Consider the following 17,899-nt stretch of genomic DNA (forward strand, 5'->3'; position numbering starts at 1 on the left):
ATTTTAATTTGGCTTAGACCACATTATTAAAATTAATGTGGTCTATCTCTTGAGGGTTCTGAGAGTTTAAATTCAATTTTAATAAGATTGTGTAAACAGTTTTCATAGTTCAGCATAAATAAAAATGAATCAAATGACCCAATTTCAAACATTCAAATATCTTCAAAGATCGAAGTCACTGGGAACAGCTTCCTCACTTCTAATTGCTCATGAATGTTACTCAATGAAACATAGAAAATAGGTGCAGGAGTAGGCCATTCGGCCCTTCGAGCCTGCACCGCCATTCAATATGATCATGGCTGATCATCCAGCTCAGTAGCCTGTACCTGCCTTTTCTCCATACCCCCTGATCCCTTTAGCAAAAAGGGCCACATCTAACTCCCTCTTAAATATAGCCAATGAACTGGCCTCAACTACCTTCTGTGGCAGAGAATTCCACAGACTCACCACTCTCTGTGTGAAGAAATGTTTTCTCATCTCGGTCCAAAAAGACTTCCCCCTTATCCTTAAGCTGTGACCCCTGGTTCTGGACTCCCCCAACATCGGGAACAATCTTCCCGCATCTAGCCTCTCCAACCCCTTAAGAATTTTATATGTTCCTATAAGATCAAGCAAGCATAGAAATATATGACAAAATTAGGAATTGTTTTTTCTTTCACATAGTGAAAGTGCATATAATCGGATTCCTGGTAGAGAATGTTCTCTCAATTATTTCAGTTAGAGTACTTGCCTTTTTCACAGGTCCATAGAAAGTAGCATTTAGATCCGCTGAACCCATGTGGTGCTGAAGTGTAAGTTGTCGACCACTGTGCTTTGCCAAATAGAATCTATGAAGCAAGCAAAAAATAATCTGCATTTTCAACAATCTGTGAAGCTACAACTGGAAATGGATAACGATTTTAAAGAACTTCAGCAAGGTTATATTCAGGAATAAAAATAGCGTTGCAGAGGACCCAAAAGACAATCTATTCTTGGCTGGCTTTTGCCACAGGTTCAGAGAAATTATTTTTGCATACAGTTCAGTGACAATCATACCATACATTAGACACAATCAAACTAAAACAAGTGGAAGACATTAGGCCACACTGCATCAGTACACAAGTCGTAATGTTGCAGGCGTCATCTTATACCCTTCAAATCTGAACATTTAAAAGATATTAGTGTCTTAATGACCATAAAGGCCCGCTGTCCTTGCGGCAGCACAAGGACAGTGGACCTTTACGGAGTTGCAGGGATTATCCTGGCCAGGCAACGTTGCTAAAACAATATTTTATTAACATAAAAGGGTTTTTGCTTTATCCATCTTTTGAACTATCTCGAAGCCATTAATCCATCAATTTTGATGGCCTGTAAACACTTCTTCATAAGATGGTAATTTATGGGAAGAACACAAGCTTCTCTATTGCTCCACAATATCTATGTATCAGAACTGCTGACAAGGAGTGAAGCAAGTAATTGACAGCTGACAGAGAAAAGATTATGGTAAATTTGTGGAGTGCATTGCTTGCCAAAGTAATATTTAACAATGCAAATCCATCAGTATATTTTGATAGGTGAACCAAAATGATTTAACGTACTAATTTGAATGAAGATACCTTTTCTCCTAACCTCTATTTTGGTTCAGAAAGTACTTCTATTACTTAAAATCCTCAACTGGTCATTTCCACTATAATATTTATAATAATTGCAAAATTATATTGGACTAATGGCTCATGTGATATTAACAGAATTAACCAATTTTATAAATAGGATTAAGAGAAATTACACAAAATGGATCAGGCCACAATTCTTTGTAACATTTTGTAATTCCACAATCTAAACAACACTGTCAATAAAAACAAGTCACAAGGATTTCTCTGTAACCAGCAACTACTCGATTACTCTAACGTAATTTTTATATTGGGATTTATAAAGAAATAAATCTCATGCTAATTCAATATTAAATATGCAACAAAGCCATCATGCGTTGGACAGCAAAAAGCTCTCTTAAAAAAAAAATGTTTATTGACCAAGCTTTACCTTCTAAAGACTTCAAATGCATGTCTTGGTGCAGGTGGGATGTTACATTTTGGTGTAGCAGACTGAGTCGGCCAATAACCTGTTGTCAGAACTCTTACCGTCAAGTCAACACCTCCTAGAGAAACCTGAGAGATAAAAGAATCAAGAGAATAACACATTAAGTTTCTCCAATTTCAAGTGAAAAATAGATTGTACATTAATAAATTATCTATTCAGCAACAAATTGACTATGTAAAAATAAACCTAATGCCACTCTGTGCCTAATCAGAGAATTTAAACCTTCAGGGCACCCTTTTATGCAAAAATCACGTTTAAAGATAATTATATTTTTATACAAGATTCAGAGTGGTTGATACTGGTGAAGGAAAAGGTAGTCAATGATTATAAAATTCAAAAAACATGTACTTCTAACTATAATTTCTAGCAATCCTACATGCCAAAATGAAAGTGTTCAACAGCTAACAGGTAGCAAACCTACAGAATGCAGCAAATTTGAAACTTTAAACTTTTGAATCATTTGGAAATGCCCACACACTTAACTGACTTCGCCAAACACTTAACAAAAACACCTTCTCACCCCTGTAGTTTGTAAATGTTGCCGGAACTCATCCATCGTTGTATTTGAGATGCTCATGTCTCTGAACATTCCCTCCAGTTTGGATGTGAACTGGCAGCCACACTCCGTCTAAAGGGAACAAAAAATGTAAGTAACTTTTCAAAAGTCTGATTAAAATTTCACGAAAATAAATCAAATCTCCTCTGTTATTTTCAAAGGAAGTTGCCAAATGAATTTAATGCAACTTTTAATACCCAGACCTTGGGATTCAACAGAGGTTTGTGGAAACTAAAGCAGCAAGTGTTTACATGATTTACACAAGTAGATATCCAAATAATCTTCAAGATGCAAATTTGAGGTTTATAAAGTTTCTAAAAATGTACGTCACGCTTTGAAAGCTGTTGCTTAAACACATCTTAATAATGACTATATTTATGTTCAGTACTCAAGAATGTCAGCATGCTCAAAGAGGTGATAGAACTTTACGACACATACATGAAATGAGCAAACTGTTTATCAAGAAAAGCTTTACTGGAAATATATTATGGAGAGAACGTGTGCTCTTATGGAATAATCTAGAATGAGGGATACCATTTAAAAATTAGGGGTTTCCTATTTAAAACAATTACTTTCCACCCCAAAAGGTCATCAGTCTTTTGAATACTCAAAATGATGATGAAAGCCGTGTTATTGAATATTTTTAAATCCAGAGATAGATACTTGAATAGAAAGGGGAGTGGGATAAAAATTTACAAAGGTAGACATAAATGTAGAGTTAAACTTTCAATCAGATCAGCCATGATCTTCTGAATACAACAGCGGGCTTGAGGAACCAAGTGGCCTACCCCTGCTTCTAATTCATATCTCTGTATGCAATTGAAGAACACTGGACCCATTCAGGAATTGTAGAACAGCTATGGAAATAAGTAGAAGAGAACAAACATTCTTTGTTGGTTGTATCAGCAGGGGCGTTTAAGAACAAACTAAAAAGTGAAATCTTGGAAACACTTTAAAATTAGAAAAGGTCTTATGATGGTGTAATAGTGCCAATAGCAATATTTCAATGCAATGGACTTTTTACATTAAATCAGACCGCTCAGATTAGCAATAACTGGAAATAAATTAACTTCACACAATCACATTACTGATTGTCCAGCAAGTCGATGTGGAGTCTTGACCTGAAAAGTTAACCATCCCTCTGCCTCCACAGATGCTGCCTGACATGCGGAGTTCCTCCAGCAGTGTGTTTTTTGTTCAAAAGTGATTCTTCCTGTTTTTTGCAGACAAAACATACCTGGGCAACTTGCCATATTTTATGGCAGATGCCACTGTGGTAATGGAACTGAAGCAGTTTCATTAGACTTGCATTAGTTCTGGCATGGATGTCTTGTGCTACAGATGAGTGCAGTAAGTAGTGCAGTAGATATTCCCATATTTTGTGCTCTCAGCAGTTTTATTGATAAAAACAAGAGTGATTAGAACTGGCTGAACACTTTTGTAATGGTAGGGCTTCACTGGACGAAGCCAAGATGATCATCTACTTGGCACTTCTGGCTGAATCTGGATGGAACAAATTCAAGCTTTAACTCATGTTGGACCCTGCCATTATTAACGATGGAAATATTAGCGGTGCTGCCTCCTTCCATTATTGTTTTCCTTACCCAATATTGTTGGATGCCACAGCCTGTAAAGCTGCTACATGATCGCAGCAGCAACCCAGGTTCAATCTCCAGTGTAGAATTTCTTCTTGCGACCACAATTGCTCCCCCCCCCCCACACTCTTCCCCTCTCCATCCCCCACCTCTAGTTTCCTTCCACATTCCAATGAGATGTGGGGTAGGGACTCGATTAGCTCCTAGTGTGAAAGTAGTAGAATCTGGGAGTGGGTGAGGGGAACCAGATGGCAACGAGATGGGAATAAAATGGATCCCATAAAATGAGAATGTATATTGATGGACTTGGTGGACATAGGGGCATCTTTCCATGCAAGGCAAATTTACGACATTACATTCAAAATATATAGAGCAGGACTGAAAAACATTGTACTGAAGTACTGGTCGCTGAGATGCTTAGCTTTGTCTACCGCTTGCTATACCATGTACAAGGTTCTGCATTGGAGTTTTGCCGGGTGGATGCTTGATTTTGAGGTAGACCCAATGTTGCCCCTGGCAAACACATTTAATACAATGTAGCTACAGATTACATTATATGAGATAGCTTTATACTTTACCTTAAGTTTTGAGATCATGTTTTTCTCAGAGTCATCAGATACACTTTTGTTGGTGAGAAGCCTTCTGGCTAAATGTTGCTTGTAGTATCGTTCAAACACGTCCTTTTCCTGCATGAATCGGAACAGAACCATAGCCTTGTCCAAGATCGTCTCCACTTCTTGTTCTGTCAACTTAAAGAAGAAAGGACATTTGTGAATTGTCTGTGTAACACACCTGGATTAAATATTTTAAAAGCATATGAGAATTCCGTTTCATTGTAAAGCATTTAATTATTTTAAAGAATAGCCCTTTAATAAAGATATTGTAAAAAATGTCCACATTTCAACAATTAAAATCTTAAGAGCTCACAATTTGCCTCTTCTCAGTTCATAGTTTGCTGCAGTATTACAAACAAATTGCAAGTGGGATTTCTGATTTTTATATTATGCTAGGTATTAGAATATGGGTGTAGATTCCCAGCAAAGTTTTCACTGGACGACACTGAAATGCAGATAGAAACAAACAAAATAGCAGTAAAGATCAGAGTTTTCTCTTTGAACTCCCAAGACTGAATTACCTACGTTAATGCTGCCTGAACAATCCATTTATAGAAAGCAATTTCCACTCAAATAAATTCCCACAGCCCCAGTTGGAAGGAGAATATCTGCTAACCAGTAGTTCTGTGGGTATTCAACTCTTTACACTCAGAAACGTAAGCAACCGATGGTTAAATAAGCTCAGCACTGGTCCTCTCCACTTGTGCTCAATGGTGGAAGCTGGTGGTTAATCACTTCCTCTTGCAACAATTACTTTGCATTTAATTTCTTATGTGTCTAAATTCAGTCATTTTGAGAGGATGCACCATTGCGACGTCAATTAACAACTAGATAGAGACATTATGCTCCAAGGGCAGATCAAAGTAGTTAATTGAAGCCAATTAAAAAGGGCATCAGATGGCTTAAATAATGGTTCAATTACTGGCAATCATGCTCATTTGAAGCTGGAAATGACATTACTTCACAACATTTTATCGTTATAATTGCACAATGAATTTGATCAAAAACTTGACAGTAACTTCATTGAGCAAAGTCAGTGGTGCCTCAAAATCTGGTGCAAGAGGTATTCCTAGCAGAAACTTCAAACAATTTTGAGAGACCAACTGGAAAAATATCCAAGATTTGATACAGTACAAGAATGCAGACCCCAACTTTGCCAATTGCTTAACCAATCAAAATACAAGGACGCTCAGGACAACACACTACTAATAGGAAGTGATTAAAAAATGAGAACATATGAGAATTCTGGATATTATATTAAAAATAAACAAGATGCCACAGCAAAACATGTAGAATTAGCTTAAGTTTGGGAGAGTGACCCAAAGTCACTTAAGTTCTGCCTTATGCAAAGTAGAATTATTTTTTCTCCCCAAGGAAGACAGGAACGTTAGAACAAACAGCCTAAAATTGGTGAGCTAAACATTTGGTGGCAAGTATAATTGTTTTTAAAAAAATGTAACCTGATGTTGAGGTTAAAAAGAGGATAACTTCAGCTCAAAAGCTTGTGAACTGAAATTGTCCATGGCATAACATTTGTTCTCCAGCAGAAAACACCTATACAGAATACAATATATAAAAGTAAGTATGAGGAAACAAAAATAGCATGCTAATTTATCCAAATTCTTGCATGGATATCCTATATTTTATGCTTATAGCAACTCAGTTATTGGTTGTGGTAAAACGTGCACTTATCTTGTCCATATCGACCAAGTTGGCATTCTAGGCTAATCCTATTTGCCTGCATTTAACCAGTATCCTCTAAACCCCGCCTGTCTATATATCTGTCCAAATGTCTTTTGAAATGTCTTTTGAAAGTCAATTGTATCTGCTTTTATAGATTCCTCTGGCAATTGTATCTGCTTTTATAGATTCCTCTGGCAGTTCATTCCAGATACGGACTACCCTTGGAGTGGAAAAGTTGCCCACAAGGTCCCTCTTATATTTCTTCACTTTCGCCTAGTGCTCCAAAGATAAAATTCCAAGCCTATCCAACTTTGTGCCATAACCCAAGCCTGCAAGTGTAGAAACAATCTGGTGGATCTTTGTGTAAAGATACTGAACTGAGGTTGGTGATTTGGTCCACTACTACTTAAGGTAATTTCCCATTATCAAGAGTTATTTACAGTACCTTGACCCTGTTCTCCACTTACTCCGCTCCAAAGATTCTCTTCAAACAGCTTCACAGCATTAATATCTAATCAAAATCACTCACACTACCCTTAATCTTCTTTGCAGCTTTGTAAAATGGGCCACTTCAAGTATCTGTCCCTTTTTTGTGCCATTTAATATATTCCTATCATACTTTCAAACAGTACACTGTGGATGCTATTTGCTATATAAAATAAAAATCTCGCATCTCACTTTTGTTAATTCAACTTAATGTATCATCTCAGTTATCAACCCCTAATTAACCTATCGAAACTCTGCATACCACACAGTTTTAAAATCTCTCCTTGACCTTTGTTGCTCTAACAAAATATGCTACCTAGTTTCCACATGTTTCCACATGCAAGTACATTTATTTTTCAGCCACTCCAATCCCAGGTTCATGTGCTCCTGAACACGCTTTAAATGAAAATGGCAAGGAAGAGATACTTACACCTTTTACTCCTTTTTTAAGTTTGTCATCAATAAATAGTGACAAATATTCCGGGGACTTGGAGTTGAGGTTAAGGAAGTACTCAAAATCACCAGCAATGGTTTGCTTAAAAAGGCGATCGTTGTTGAATGAATCCTGAAGAAAACGATCAAATCTTCCTTTGAGATCCAAGAGACCCTGTTGAAGTAAAAAATGAAAGTATATTTAGTCTGCAGAATAATTCTGCACATCTCGATTTCAATAAGGTTGCAGTATGCAAAAATCAATGATAAACCTTTGTAGTTAATTTTAATGTTATTTTAATATTTTGGTACATTCAAACACAGACCAAGAATGACCAAGTCATTCACTATATTTAACACTAATGCCAGTATTAATAACATGTACAAATTCACACCCTTACAGCAAAATTATTTATCTTTGTAGGAACCCGAAAAGTGCTATGGAATCAATAAAATTTGCACATACGCAACATTTTCCTATCATTCAGCAATGGCAGGAATTTCTGGGCATAATCCAGAAGATGCAGGATCATTTCATTCCAAAGAGGAAGAAAGATTCTAAGGGGAGTAAGAGGCAACCGTGGCCGACAAGGGAAGTTAGAGATGGAATAAAACTAAAAAGATTAGTAAAGACAAATGTGGGTCCCTTCAAGGCAGAAACGGGCGGAATTATTATGGGTAACAAGGAAATGGCGGAAGAGTTGAACAGGTACTTCGGATCTGTCTTCACTAAGGAAGACACAAACAATCTCCCAGATGTACTAGACAACAGAGGATCTAGGGAGACAGAGGAACTGAAAGAAATTTGCATTAGGCGAGAAATAGTATTGGGTAGACTGATGGGATTGAAGGCTGATAAATCCCCAGGCCTGATGGTCTGCATCCCAGGGTACTCAGGAGGTGGCTCTGGAAATTGTGGATGCATTGGTGATCATTTTCCAATGTTCAATCGATTCAGGATCAGTTCCTGTGGATTGGAGGGTAGTTAATGTTATCCCACTTTTCAAGAAAGGAGAGAGAAAACGGGGTATTATAGATCAATTAGCCTGACATCGGTGGTGGGGAAGATGCTGGAGTCAATTATTAGAGAGGTAATAACGGCGCATTTGGATAGCAGTAAAAGGATTGGTCCAAGTCAGCATGGATTTATGAAGGGAAAATCCTGCTTGACTAATCTTCTGGAATTTTTTGAGGATGTGTCAAGTAAAATGGATGAAGGAGAGCCAGTGGATGTAGTGTTTCTAGACTTTCAGAAAGCCTTTGATAAGTTGCCACACGGGAGGTTGGTGAGAAAAATTAGAGCACATGGTATTGGGGTAGAGTATTGACATGGATAGAGAATTGGTTGGCAGATAGGAAGCAAAGAGTAGGAATAAACGGGTCCTTTTCAGAATGGCAGGCAGTGGCGAGTGGAGGGCCGCAAGGTTCGGTGCTGGGGCCGCAATTATTTACAATATATATTAATGATTTGGATGATGTAATTAGAAATAACACAAGCAAGTTTGCAGATGACACAAAGCTGGGTGGCAGTGTGAACTGCGAAGAGGATGTTAGGAGGTTGCAGAGTGACTTGGACAGGTTGAGTGAGTGGGCAGATGCATGGCAGATGCAGTATATAATGTAGATAAATGAGAGGTTATCCACTTTGGCGGCAAAAACAAAGAGGCAGATTATTATCTCAATGGTGTCAGTTTAGGTAAAGGGGAAGTGCAACGAGACCTTGGTGTCCTTGTATACCAGTTACTGAAAGTAAGCGTACAGGTACAGCAGACAGTGAAGAAAGCTAATAGTGTGTTGGCCTTCATAACGAGAGGATTTGAGTATAGGAGCAGAGAGGTCCTTCTGCAGTTGTATAGGGCCCTGGTGAGACCACATCTGGTATTGTATGAAGTTTTGGTCTCCTAATTTGAGGAAGGACGTCCTTGCGATTGAGGCAGTGCAGCATAGGTTCACAAGGTTAATCCCTGGGATGGCGGGACTGACATTTGAGGAAAGATTGAAAAGACTAGGCTTGTATTCACTGGAATTTGGAAGGATGAGAGGGGATCTTATAGAAACATATAAAATGATAAAAGGACTGGACAAGCTAGATGCAGGAAAAATGTTCCCAGTGTTGGGGGAGTCCAGAACCAGGGGCCACAGACTAAGAATAAAGGGGAGGCCATTTTAAACTGAGGTAAGAAAAAAACTTTTAGAGTTGTGAATTTGTGGAATTCTCTGCCACGGAAGGCAGTAGAGGCCAATTCACTGGATGAATTAAAAAGAGTTAGATAGAGCTCTAGGGGCTAATGGAATCAAGGGAAATGGGGAAAAGGCAGGCACAGGTTACTGATTGTGGATGATCAGCCATGATCACAATGAATGATGGTGCTGGCTCGAAGGGCCAAATGGCCTCCTCCTGCACCTATTTTCTATGTTTCTATCGTACGAGTTCACCTCCAACAGTTTACTCTTCTCTTTTATACCCTACTCGCCTGATAATTGTACATGGTCTGTGTACATTAACCTTGCAACCCTTTTATACGTTTCCCCCACAATTCTGTACTTTTCCTTTCATATGGAGATCAGAAATCTGCTCAGTACATTTCTGGCAAGATTCCAAACAATTTTAACATAACCTCCTAGAATAAAATAGTTGATTTCATCACTCCAGAAATGAACCATAATCCAGTTATTTAGGGTACGTTAACCTGCTTGGCTATATCATGTGAATCATTGTTTCAGGATCCAAGCTCCATTGTATTTGCTCCATTCACACTCTTATTCTCCCCAGACATTCATTCTCCTTATTTCTATCCAAACGCTTCACTTTATGTTTAGCTATATTATAATTCAATTGCAATTCCACATCCTAAAACTTCTAGTTTCTACTTCACTTTTATCTATTCCACAATTTTAAGTGCACCTTTAGCCATTAAGGTACAAAACATACATGTAAAAGTCTCTTGACTGGTAAAAAATCACGATAATGTAGGAGAGCAGCCACCAAGACTCTTCTTTAACCACAAAAATCCAACTTGGTTTTTAAAACCTAGACAATCTCTGATCTGCTGCCATTACTCTTTGAATTAAAAGGCCTTAACCCATTGTCCGGATGCAGATTCTTGCATTTCAAAGTAGGTTATGAACTTTGGGAAAATTTGGAACGTGTCCCAGAAACTATTTCTCTTTTTTTAGGGGGGGGGGGGGGGGGGGGAGGGAAGAGGGCTCAGGTTATATTGAGTACACAAGAGATAGAATAGTTTATGCCAAAAATATTTCTCATCCGATACCGATTAAGAATGAATATTAAATTCAAATAGGTCCAATGTATTTTCCACATTTACATTTTCCCAAGGTAATACCTATGTTGTAATTTAGAATGCTCTCCAGAATAATTTTCTACATTACTTTCATATCAATAGAAACCGAAAACACATTAATCTGTACAGATTGATGAACAAACCGCGAAAACAGATAGAAAAATCCATTTGCTTCTGTATTTTAATCAAGATTATTAGCTGTCTATTCTTCTTTCTTAAAGTAATTAAACAAAACTTCGAATACTGACCTGGATATAGTCCACTGGGTTCTTGCCTTCTCCTTCTTCAGACACGAGTGCTTTGCCCTGTTCTCTCAAATACGAACTCATACACTCACACATAGTTTTCAATCCATTTGGCACACGACTGAACAGCTTGTACATACAAGCTAGATCTGAAACAGGATTAAAAAAATGTTGTACTAGATACATCGTGCACTTGGTTCTTTACATTTTGAAACAGACACCGCCATTTTGGCATTGAACTGTAAGGTAAACAATACAAAATATTTCATTTGAACATGTTGCCATAACTTTAAATTGTGGTTTCTTCAACCCAGCTGTTGTGAATATTCTGGGAACTGGGAATGCACAGTGAAATTTCTCAATGAATGACATTAGACAGCACTCATTAGTAAATTGTCATTAATCCTGCCATTAATCAAAAGATGGCTTAAGTAAATAGCTAAAATGGTCCATGTTTGCTATCTACAAAACATTTGTTAAATAACAGCAAGCGTAGTAGTAGTAGTGTGGTTTTGAACAATTTAAATTACACAGGTTTATCCACAATTGTTGTTTCTTGATAGTCCTTGAAAAATAGGAAGAGTTGGTGACATTCCTCTAACCCAAGTTCATTTAAGATTGGCAGCTATAACATAGGAATCTTTGCTAAATGATGGCCACTTATAACTCATAATCTAACTCTAATATGTGGTTATGTTGAGCCCCAAGCAATCTGCAATATACTTCAATAATAAAAGGGGTCACAAATGCACAAGATGCCAATGATCAAGAAAGGGTAGCTTATCCAACAGCATGAATTCAAAAATTACAAAACAATTTGCCCAAAGTTGCAGAATAAAGGAAGAAAACATTTAGTGTAAGAAAATAACTGCAGATGCTGGTACAAATCGAAGGTATTTATTCACAAAATGCTGGAGTAACTCAGCAGGTCAGGCAGCATCTCAGGAGAGAAGGAATGGGTAACGTTTCGGGTCAAGATCCTTCTTCAGACTGATGTCAGGGGGCGGGACAAAGGAAGGATATAGGTGGAGACAGGAAGATAAAGGGAGAACTGGGAAGGGGGAGGGGAAGAGAGGGACAGAGGAACTATCTAAAGTTGGAGAAGTCAATGTTCATACCGCTGGGCTGCAAGCTGCCCAAGCGAAATATGAGGTGCTGTTCCTCCAATTTCCGGTGGGAAGAAAACTTTTAAATGGGTAATGTAAAAACTAAAGGGAATGTTTAATAGAAAACCCTTTTATTCTGAAAGATTGAACTACCAGTTCTCGATTGTGTGCAAGATGTTCAACTGGTACAGATCAACAATAAAGTTAGTTTACAAAATAGTTAATCAAGAGAACATAATTTGGAAGGTGCCAAGGACAAATTATATCATGCTTCAGTCAGACCATCACTGGTCAGCAAGTAATTGATCATTCCTTTCACCACTAGTGTACAATGGCCACATCATGTACCATGTACTCGGCTGCGGGACGTTTCAGTGCCCGGCGCGGCTCGGCTGCGGGACTTAACATCGCCCGGTGCGGCTCGGCCGTGGGACGTTTCAGTGCCCGGTGCGGCTCGGCTGCGGGACGTTTCAGTGCCCGGCGCGGCTCGGCTGCGGGACTTAACATCGCCCGGTGCGGCTCGGCCGCGGGACGTTTCGGTGCCCGGTGCGGCTCGGCCGCTGGACTTAACATCGCCCGGTGCGGCTCGGCCGCGGGACGTTTCGGTGCCCGGGGCGGCTTGGCCGCGGGGCCTTCCATCCTCTTGCGGGGGCTGTGCGTGTCAGTTGCCTCGGTAGGGGTCGAGCTGCCTGTCCGTAGGTGCGGGGGGAAGAGAGGGGAAGTTTTGTTGCCTCCATCACAGTGAGGGGGTGTTTGGAGTCACTGTGATGGATGTTTGTGTTGGGGTCGGGTGTCCTGTGTTTTTTTTCTTTTTGCTGTGTTTTGTGACTGCTGAAATTTCGTTCGGTGTTGTGCCGAATGACAATAAAGTGTTGTTATGTATGTTATGTTATCTACAAAATGAACTGCAGTTACTCATCCTAGTTACCCCAAGAGTATTTTCTATTACCAAAAAGGATATAGACAGCAGGATAACTGATTTACCCTGGGACATGGGATAGGGAGCATGGTTTTTCGTCGTGGTCACGGGTTTAAATCCTGCACATATGATGCAAAGCAAAGAGAATGCTCACTCTACAGATTTTATGTTGTAGAAGCTCATGCAGTTCCTCATGGGAATGGATAAAAGAGCTACAAATATCCTAAATGCACCTAAGGTCAGGAATGGCTGTTATATTACAATGCAGATCCAGCAGTGCTCTGTTAAAGGTTTTGTGAATGCATTTCAATGAAACAGTAGAAGAAACTCTGTTTTGACCCAAACATACACATCATTGAAGCTTTATATCTAAAATGAGAAAGTGTTCTGTTGCTCAGTTGGCAATGTTGCTCATTTTAGTTAGCACAAAAATGTATTTGCTTCACAAGGCTCAGTTGCATACAAAACAAAAAATGTCAAAGGAAACATTCACGTTAAACAACATCTGTGTATATTAATATGATTATGAGTAGTGTGTTTAAGGCTTCACATTAAGTCGAGGTCACTTAGATAAATCAGCTCTCATTGTTTTCTGTTTTCCCCGATACTTAGATCATATGACAGTGCCAAGACATTCATTACTTGGACCTTAATTTACGACATGCACAGAACTAAAAAATACAGGAAACAAAGACTAATTGTAGCCTTCGACTTACTATATACAAATTAAAAAATAATAATAATCTGCTGATTGCTATTATTGGAAATGTTTCATTGCCTCCATAGTGTTACTCGAGGGCATTTTGTGGTTTCTACACAAAGGAGGCCAATAATCAAGGTGAAACATTAGTTATATTCTATTTCTCAAATACATTTATTACATTGTAACTAGTTTAAATCTTTAATAATTTTTGCTGAAAACTATTATTCTCTAATAAAATTTTAGATGTTAAAATGGTAACTGTATTCAAAAACAGTCTACACAAGTTAGGTGCCTCAAGTATGACAAAACAAACATTCTACAGTTTAAAGTCAGTTTATTTATTTTAAGAGTTTTGGGGGCATCCTTTAGGACAATCTTCTGAACTAACTAAGCTTATTGTAATTGAACCAAATTGTGATACTAAAGTACAATTAAAATTTGTAGATGAATGGGTAAATTTGCACCATGCTCTAGAGTACGAGTGCTGATGAGTAGCATAAAGTTAACAACATAAATGTTTTAGATGATGTTTAAATGCAAAATAATTCCAGGTTTATAATCACATAAACCAGAGATCTTGGATACTGAACATGTTTTCAAGCAGCCAACTTGCCTGCACTGAATAGAACAGCAGTGCTCAGCTCCTTGTGTCAACCATGAGGTCTAATCAAATGCTGGTCACAATTCAAGCTGCTAAATGTATTTTGTTTTTAAATCCAATTCCATGAAGCACTTCACCACTGAGAGTACAGAATTACTTTGATCGGCTGGCAGTGGAGTATTATTGTAAAGTTCTGAACCATTTTCTTTTTCCAAAAATACTCAGTTGAAAGATCCAACAAAAATCTATATTTCCTATTAAGACTGCTAAAAGACACCAAGTTGGTTTGGATCCCACTCCATATCACACGCTGTGACAGTTTATACATATAGACAAGATAAAGTTAGTCAATATTTTGTGAGATTCATGCTGAGCAAATTTCTTGCTGCTGTGTTTTCTCGATTTTCAGACTTGAAACAGTTACACATTCCCTCTGGTTCCTTCAAATAGTAACCTGCAGTTTGACACATTCACAAAATTGGGAAAATATCGTATTTAAGCTAGCATGAAATCGAAATTGGCACCAAAATAAACGGCAATTGAATTAGAACATCACCATCCATTGCCTTCAAGGTTTAGATAATAACCACAAAGACAAATAGGTGTTTGATGTAGTTTCAAAGAAACAAGCTTTTGAAATACCTTCTGTTTTTCCGTTTTTTAACATATGGACGAGGCCAGAATTTTCCATTTCCACTATAGTCTTCATATGTTTGGAAATTAATTCTCTCTCCACCACTTTCACAATTGGTTCTTCCGTAGATTTATCAAGACAGTGCATAACCCGCTCAATTTCTTCATTAATTCGTGCCTCCACTTTCTTAATGTACACAGATGCACTATTTTCTGCTAAGAACTTCTGACTTTCCATCTGTGTAAAATAAACATTTTGTCATTTTACTGACTGCCAAGCAAGTCCAAGAAGGAAATGTATTAATATAGATTTAAATAATTAGACACTGCTTTATTAAAAGAACCTCAGTTAAAAATATTTAACGTTTCAAACATATTGGGAAAAAAATTTGATACCTGGAAGAATTCAGCAGACATTTCTAAAAATGGAGCTTCAAAATCTTCCTCATATACTGAACGACCTTCTAGGCCCAGAATCATTAACATTTGGCAAGCATTTCGAATTGCACCTCTGGCAGAAACAAAAAAGTAATTAAAAAATATACACTTTCATAAACGTCAGATATTTCTCCATTTTCATGCAAAAGGAAAAGCTAATTAGATCAGCAAATAGTACAGTGCCTGTTAAAACTGGTTAGATTGAAGAATATCAGGTGAAAGCTAACCTTGCAAAAATTATACGCAATATGGCAATACTAGCATCATGGCTGCATGACTTTCCAATGTCTTAAAGTACTTCCTAGCAAATCAAGTGCAGTCACATACTGGTGTAATGCAAAAAAAATCAGCAGCTAAATTTCACACAATAGGCTTGTATGTACATCACTGCAGCAATGTCTTCAAAACAAAATCATTTTTGGATCACCAATTGCAGAAACAATACCGGCCAAGCACCAGGAATAAATAGCCAACTCTTCCTTTAAATAGTGCCATTGGACTCTTCATTCACCTAATAGTAGGCATGTGTCTGTTTTAGTTTGACCTTGACGATCTTGTAAAACCTTTTCAGTATTACTCAAGAACACCAGCCTAAATCTTGCTCCTCAAGTTTTAGTCAAGATCAAATTCATACGGAGAACTAGATATAACATTATTTCTAAAAGATTGCCCGTTGAGCACTAACTTGAAAGTTTGATCAGCTTTCAATTCTACTAGATTAGAAAATTTGTTACAACTTCTATAGAGCATCAACACTGCACGTCAATAGCTAGCATTGATGAATAATGTACCATTTATATCATTTACTAATAATTTAACATGTATACTGCAAAATTCTATTTAATGACTAAATCAGTGCCGAATATCTGCACAGATTTGTTAGGATTATTTGGTGGGTGACATTTTTTTTTGTTGAGTTTTTGGGCTGGTAATCAAAAGATAATCAGTTAAGAAAGAAACTTAATTCTGATAAACCAGAGGGAAATAGACTAATAACCAAAAGGTTTTCATGAGCTTTTAATTGATGGTAACAGATAACAAATCCTTGTCTGAACATACCTGTCTACTACCTCTCCTTTCCTTTCACGTGCAATCATATCCAAGAGTGTTTGACGTAGGTGGTCTCTGATGCAACCATAACGCACAACTTGATCTCTGAAAATGATCAACCCCAAGTTGTAAACATTCTCTACGTTATTTTGTTGTACATACACGCGATCCTGCAAAGGAAAATAAAAATGGTCGTTAATTTATTATTTTAAACAAGCAAATTTATTGATTTTTTGTCAGAGTAACATATTTTATTCTTTTATATTTTACATGAGCCAATGCATAGAACATTTGCTGCATATACCAACTATAATACAAGCATTCATGTACCTTATTCAAGGTGAACGCAAAATGATTTTCAATAAAAAGACCAACTAGTTAGTCATAAAACACATGAATAAACAGAAAACTGCCTTGAGAGTTAAGTTTGACAATTACTTGTGCTCTTGCTCCACAAAAGAAATAGCAAGGACACAATATGACTGGGCCTTGAGGGAGAAAACCACTCTCAAGCTAGTTATTGTTGAGTTAAATGGCAATTTTCTAAGCTCCAGGCTGCTCAGATGTTCCCACCTGCTGAATTGGAATGCTGCTGGAAAAGGAGAGAGGGGATAAGTGGGAAAAAGAATTAGAAGATTCAAATTGGCCAACCAGTCAAATTCTGGGAAAAACTGTTTTTAATTTCAAATTTCAAATAGAATATGACATTTTGCCACTTCTTGATTCCGATTCTAACTGCTGGCTGGGATCCAAACACAGGCATTTAAAATTTGGGTTCAAATGTGTCAATTAAATTTGAAGACACTAACCATTCCAGATTGTGACTGTCAGACTATCTTTTGGAACAATTTTAAAAGGTAAAAACTGTATTTGTAGGAAGGAACTGCAGATGCTGGTGTACACCGAATAGACACAAAACGCTGGAGTAACTCAGTGGGACAGGCAGCATCCCTAAATTTCTCCCCGGCTTCTCATTTTTATTCTAGACTTCCAGCACCTGGTTTTAGAGAAGACATATATGCTGAAAATATCTTAAAATGAAGAGAGTCATATTTAATCACTTGGACCTCATCATGTTCCCCAATTAAAAAATGTAAATTGGGAAGATCTATATAAGGAATGACAGGCACATAATTGCAGGACAATTTGCAGAGGTTCAGCAATCCTTGTGTGAACAACACACAAATTAAGTAAACACTGCTCCACAGTCGCTGAGAAATATTTCAGAACATATAACTGAGCTGACAAATAACTCTCCAATGCCACTCAGAGGTCATTTGTAAGAATGTGTGTTCTTATAACTATCCCACATGCCTCTGGCTTATAGTTGCATAATTAGCATAATTTAACGGTTTAATGTATCGGTTAATTAACGGCTCTAACTAAATGCAAGACCCTTGTCTAGTATTGTTTCTTTTTATATCATGATTTTACATTTGTTGTAGCTGAATAATTATGGT

The 17,899-nt window shown here is 37.7% G+C and overlaps 1 protein-coding gene across 2 annotated transcripts in view; it reads right to left on the reverse strand.

Moving 5' to 3' along the window:
* Positions 1-17,899, reverse strand: part of cul3b (cullin 3b) — a 46,687-nt gene that overhangs the window by 8,650 nt on the left and 20,138 nt on the right. The window contains exons 4-12 of one of the 2 annotated variants that reach the window (XM_078410842.1): positions 16,449-16,609; positions 15,348-15,462; positions 14,961-15,189; positions 10,993-11,138; positions 7,441-7,617; positions 4,806-4,976; positions 2,597-2,704; positions 2,020-2,144; positions 731-827 (exon numbers count right to left, since the gene is read on the reverse strand). In XM_078410842.1, the coding sequence (XP_078266968.1) occupies positions 731-827; positions 2,020-2,144; positions 2,597-2,704; positions 4,806-4,976; positions 7,441-7,617; positions 10,993-11,138; positions 14,961-15,189; positions 15,348-15,462; positions 16,449-16,609 (1,329 nt within the window). Of the gene's footprint in view, positions 1-726; positions 828-2,019; positions 2,145-2,596; positions 2,705-4,805; positions 4,977-7,440; positions 7,618-10,992; positions 11,139-14,960; positions 15,190-15,347; positions 15,463-16,448; positions 16,610-17,899 lie in introns of both variants that reach the window. The other variant, XM_078410843.1, reaches the window with a different exon arrangement.

This window comes from Rhinoraja longicauda, chromosome 13, assembly GCF_053455715.1.
Source record: "Rhinoraja longicauda isolate Sanriku21f chromosome 13, sRhiLon1.1, whole genome shotgun sequence".
Classification (NCBI taxonomy): Eukaryota; Metazoa; Chordata; class Chondrichthyes; order Rajiformes; family Arhynchobatidae; genus Rhinoraja; species Rhinoraja longicauda.